The 5,269-nt window shown below is 45.4% G+C and overlaps 4 protein-coding genes across 4 annotated transcripts; 1 reads left to right on the top strand and 3 right to left on the bottom strand.

Annotated features, from left to right (window-relative positions):
- Positions 1–28: 28 nt before the first annotated feature.
- COCCADRAFT_113075 (uncharacterized protein) lies at positions 29–556 on the bottom strand (the record flags this gene model as incomplete). The annotated part of the gene is made up of 1 exon (XM_007720606.1): positions 29–556. The coding sequence occupies one exon, from the start codon at positions 554–556 to the stop codon at positions 29–31; it is 528 nt and encodes a 175-aa protein (XP_007718796.1).
- Positions 557–692: 136 nt separating this feature from the next.
- Positions 693–1,166, bottom strand: COCCADRAFT_10336 (uncharacterized protein; the record flags this gene model as incomplete). The annotated part of the gene is made up of 1 exon (XM_007720605.1): positions 693–1,166. The coding sequence occupies one exon, from the start codon at positions 1,164–1,166 to the stop codon at positions 693–695; it is 474 nt and encodes a 157-aa protein (XP_007718795.1).
- Positions 1,167–1,579: 413 nt separating this feature from the next.
- On the bottom strand, positions 1,580–1,738 carry COCCADRAFT_113077 (uncharacterized protein; the record flags this gene model as incomplete). Its single annotated transcript, XM_007720604.1, has 1 exon — positions 1,580–1,738. A coding segment is annotated over one exon (159 nt), but the record flags the coding sequence as incomplete, so codon positions are not given.
- A 365-nt stretch (positions 1,739–2,103) lies between these two features.
- COCCADRAFT_10335 (uncharacterized protein) lies at positions 2,104–2,673 on the top strand (the record flags this gene model as incomplete). The annotated part of the gene is made up of 1 exon (XM_007720603.1): positions 2,104–2,673. One exon carries the CDS (start codon positions 2,104–2,106, stop codon positions 2,671–2,673), a length of 570 nt encoding a protein of 189 aa, XP_007718793.1.
- Between the last annotated feature and the right edge of the window lie 2,596 nt (positions 2,674–5,269).

Below are 5,269 nucleotides of genomic sequence, written 5' to 3'. Positions count from 1 at the left end.
GAATAAGGACTCTAGATTGGATAATAAGCTATATAAAGAAGTGGGCAAAAGAAGACATATGGGCTAAGGAGACCAAGACGTAGCATAGGAAGTGTAAAGCTAGACTAGCGTTAGTAGCCCTTTCGGCTCGGCCGCCGGGCGTAAATAAATTGTGTGTGTACCACACGAATTCTCGGAATTCATGTGACCACCACGACTCTTCAGTGCGCAACGTGGCGCCCAATTGCTGTAGAATTGCAATACGAATGATCCATGTCACCTCGTTTGGGCATTGAGTCGTGGCGTAGCGACGATAGATATCTGCTGTTTCGTACTCCGTTGTGAAATACCAGGCGCGACTGCTAGCGTTGAAATCCCCACCAGGGTAAGTCCCGATAGTAGCCATATTGATACTGCCATCTTCCTCTACAAAATTATCCTCGGGAAATCGAAACTTGGCTGGACATCTGCCTGTGTAGAGAACAAGATGGTTCTCAGGTGGCATGGGGACTGATTCGATAAAGGTGCAAGTGGTTGGCAGATTGAGACCACCAGCTCTTATGCCACTGCGGGTCATGCGGGATGATGCATTGATCTGAGAGCCAAATGACAGAAGGATAAGCCTCGTTGCCACCCAAAACATCTTTCACATTGAGCGACTTCTTCTGTCTCTTCGCCAAGAGTTCCCTTTCCGCAGATTTCTTGATTTTCTCTTAGACAAGTGGAACATGATTGAACCTCATTCGCAGCATATCGAAAGCCCAATAAAAAGGAGTTTCCGTCTCAAAAACGCCTCGAAATTCAGGATTGAGAATGGCGGCGATGGTATCTTCTGTAAGTCCGACATTGGTGAACGCATCCGCAGTTGGCAGGTTTTCAAACTTGGTATTTAGTTGCGTGAGATGCCCTCGAATGATAGAAAGCAGTTCAGCTTCCTCATCCTCTTGATCATCAATCTGAGCCGACTTGAGATTGTCGAAGATACGTTGTGCTGCATATCTGTTCAGCCCAATGAACTCGAGTGCTTCGACGCTTACTGGGGAAGCGGGGTACACCAGGTTAGGCAAAGCAACCAGGGATGGTGAGAGATAGCTCGAGCTTATCTTGCGCTCGAAGGGGCCGATTCGTTCCACGAGTTTGTGCTGGTGAAGCACGTCATATTCCTCCTGGTTGAGTTTTCCAGACATATCACGGGTTGAGATTGAGTGAATAGGTCCCAGGGGAACGTAGTGCCAGCTTCACCATGTATGGAATACTGGAGTTGCAGTCGAATTGTGCAGGGAGTGCCAGGCTACGAGGATAGATACCAAAAATAACTCGTAGCTTCTGAAGAGACCATTTTTAACTTCGGAGACAAAGTCCTGTATTCAATCAGTTCAGATAGCCCGTACCATCCAATGCAGCAATTATCAAAAAATATGGATGAGTAGGGGAAGCAGAGGGGAGACTGTTATCTATAGTGTCGAAGGTAAGTCATGAGCGGAAAGTATGGTTATGGCTTGCGCGAAACATGGTTCGTCCGGCACAAAAACGCAAGCACTTAGCACTACCAATATTTGATAGATAACCATATAAGGACGTTAATCTGGGGCAACGCGTACTAGGGGGCTTGTATTTTCGACAAGATGGGACGGGTAACGCGCTTGGCGCCCAACATGATGTGGAGTGATTGCTTGCGTACCTGCTTGATAGAGCCAGAGAGTAGCGAAACGCAGTAATCAGAGGCTGAAGTCCCATCGATTAGCGCTACGGAAGATAGGTATACTGTAGTTGTTAAGATCACAATCGGTCTTGAAATTTTCTCACGAAGTGCATCTTAGAAAGACCGAAGCTACATCGGTCTGAGGACCGGTATACCAGAATCGAGTAGATCATACTATAATTAGTCAAAGTTTCAGATATGCTTAAAGTTTAGAGATGCTTAGAGTTAATAGGGTGGCGGGCTCGCTTATCTGAAATATTACGCGTACACTGACGTGGGGATTCGCGGTGAAGAGCACAGCCCCTCACTTCAGACATTCAACTTCATAAGTTCGAGAAAAAAAATGATAAACATGAGCTCCATGTACCGATATCGAAACCTTCTCCTATATTCACGGATACAGCGCCACCCCGATAACTAAAATGCCATTCGATTTCGATGCATATGATAAAAAGTGCTCTCAGATGACACCGGAAGAACTACACCTTGAATGGAATCACTATACACGTCTCATCAGCGGCGCGGCCGCATCAGCTACACTTGGCGGATCAGCACTGGTGTTTACTGGGGGCATTAGCATAATTGGAGTTGCCATTGGGTCTGCAGGCTTTTACAATGCTCGAAAGAAGCGTCAAATCCTCAAACGACATCTTGACCAAGAATACCGTAAGAATCGTAAGCGAGACATGGTGGGATCGGCGGCATTCAACGGTGCTGTGGGACTGACGACGCTTGGTTTGGGGACTCTGGGCGCTGAGAAAGTACTGGAGCTGGGCATGGAAAACGGGGTTTTCGGACGCGCAGCTGAGACGGGAGTCAAGGTTGCAACTGGAGTGGTGGTGAACGGAGTCAACACGGCTGCTGATGACAGGTATCATACACATAAGAAAAAGAGAGAAGCGAAACGCGCTGGTCTAGTTGTCGAGAGAAAACACAAGGACGGACAGAAGAAGCGCAGTTCAAGAGTAGTCGGTTCAATCGATCAACGTTGACTTTAAGTGTATATTACAAAGAGGAATGCATATTGCCTATAAATACAAGAGATCTTAGCATAAGAGTTGAATACCAATCGAGGATAGAAGGCAATGATCATCACGGTGTGTGTGTCACGTGATGTACTATTCCGTCATGGAAGGGATGGCCACGCTATTACAAACATTCCCTGGAATGACATCTCGAAGTGATGGAAGGGATAGTATAACTTAATGTAATGCGGATATGTAGACGAATTCTGTTATCACCACTATAGTAGTAAACTTTCAAAAAGCACTCTTGTACAACTTCTTCACTCAACAAGATGGTTAACGTCAGCCTATAGTGGTCGCATACATAGGTGCGGTCAATTAACGTGCGCATTGCCAACATGATCCAATATCTTCATTTTTCTCTAGTGTATAGCTATTGCGCTCTCTTTTTAAGGTGGCGTGTCGTTGTTGCCGTTACAGTGGCATGTTGCTTGGACCCAGCTGAGGTCATTACTTCTGCTGTCTCTACGGTCTACGGCAAACCTAGCACCCACAAAACCACTGTGCTGGAGAGACAAATGTATTGAGCTGACAGGAAGCGGCACGGCCGACGCTGCGGCGGCATCGGTCATCGTAACGGGTGCAATCGCCATTCTGACCAGAGCACTAGTTTTCCAAAGTTAAACTCGGGAACAAAGGAGAAAGGTTAGACTAGGTCTCTTTGCAACTTACTCTGGCATCATCTTGTGCTTGGACTCCTGAGACGGAGATAGCGAGCGCCAAGAGAGTAACAACGGTCTTCAAGTTCAACATAGCGACTTTTAGTGGTGGAGGCGTTGTAGATAAAATTTGTTTATTATATGAAAAGGTTGCGTCGCGATTCCAGAGGTTGGTGTGTAGGAAATAAGATTTGGCTTTACAATTCAGTGTTTTATAAGGATACTAGTGGTGCTTAAGTGGAGAAGAGTACACGTTCACTTCCGTAAGCACTAGGTAAAAGGTGATTAGGAAGTAGGTTGGCTAAGCACGGCTAAAAGTTCCGTTACTACAGACTTTCCCTAACATGGTATGGTTCTTACTGGCACCATGGAACTGTGTTGTGAAGAGGATTGATCTATCATGATCTGCGTCCTCTTAACTATCTATACAAAGCATATCAGACAGTACATAGTTAATGAGCTAGTTATGTACTTGAGTAGCTCGAATCACGAGAGTACTATGTGAAGGAAAATGCTGAATGTAACGGAGTCGTATGCCAGGGGCATTATGCCAGGACTAACTATTCGATAGGACCGATATGATGTCATTGATATCATAAACCTGGGCTAGCACTGTCGCATGGACCAAATGCAATCTATTTATCTCCCCCTTTCTTACTCTGTACAATTAGGGGCACTAAACATTTCAAATACTATAGGCGATACAACGAAGTCTTTTTACAAGTACCGCTAGATATGTAGTAGTGTGGGCGCAGAGGTACTATCCCGCGATCATAGGTGGGAGTGATGTAATGGGGAGCTAAGCTATCTGTTAAAGAGCCTACATCTACGTACGGATTGGAGATGTATGCTCTCTCTTTGATCTTAGCGTTGCTCGGGCGAGCAACTCAACAGTAGTGTCTTGGCGCCGCGTCTAGTCGTGGGCTGTGTGAACTGAACCCAGGTGCCAGCTCTTCTGGCACCAGGATCTTGTGATCGCACTCGATTGGTGTATTGTAGGTACGACAGGAACAAGGATGTACCGCTCTTACGCCAGTAAGAAGCACTGGTTAGAAAAAAACTCCAATCAACCGTAGGCCAAAAGAGACCTGACGTAAGAATTAAGCCGCTTTGTTGTAATTGATTGATAGATTGGTTTTGTCCTACGCACTTACTTAAAGTTCCAGCCATGATATCGACAGCTATACTCTGCTGCCAAGCTTTGCCGACAGCCAATTAGTCGCAGGCAGGAGCTTAGTATCAGAAGCCGATAGCGCATGTCAGCGTACATTTGTTAAGAAACGAATTTCAATCAGCATTGTAATTAAGCTGAAGGAACAAAGCGAAGTTAGCGGGATCTTCCAAGTACTTCTAAGAAAGAAAAACGGGACACGGCCGTTATGCAGATGGTTTTGCGACCCGGACGCGTCGTGAGAGAGATGACATCCTTCGCAATCGGGTTAGCAATACCTCTGAAGAAACGCGCAAGAAACATCATCGAGCAAAATGAACATTACCACAGGTAACTGCTACACCCAGATTTATCAGCTGACAACTCCGACACTATCTAGATCGAAAACGGTTAAAACAGCTTTCGAACTAGGAAGCGCAATAACACCAACAAAAAAGTACTTACCGCGTTGACTAAAGTTATCTGGTAATTGAATGAAAAGTCTCAGGACCTTGAACACGAAATAAGAGAGGTTAAAAAAGACCAGCAAGCTACCATTGATCACAATGTTGAAATTATTCAGGTCGCTAACGACCTCGCAGCAACAGCATTATCTATTATTATTATTATTATTTTTATTTAACGTCCTTTCTCAGCCCTAGGGCTATATAAGACGTGTAGACTTAAGGTCCACAGGTATCTACGTGTTTCTATCAATTTGGTGTAGATAGGGGAGGGGGTTATCTAAATGAAG

Source organism: Bipolaris zeicola, assembly GCF_000523435.1.
Source record: "Bipolaris zeicola 26-R-13 unplaced genomic scaffold scaffold_532, whole genome shotgun sequence".
Classification (NCBI taxonomy): Eukaryota; Fungi; Ascomycota; class Dothideomycetes; order Pleosporales; family Pleosporaceae; genus Bipolaris; species Bipolaris zeicola.
The sequence above is the reverse complement of the archived record's forward strand: the minus strand, read 5'-3'. Positions and strand labels throughout refer to the sequence as shown.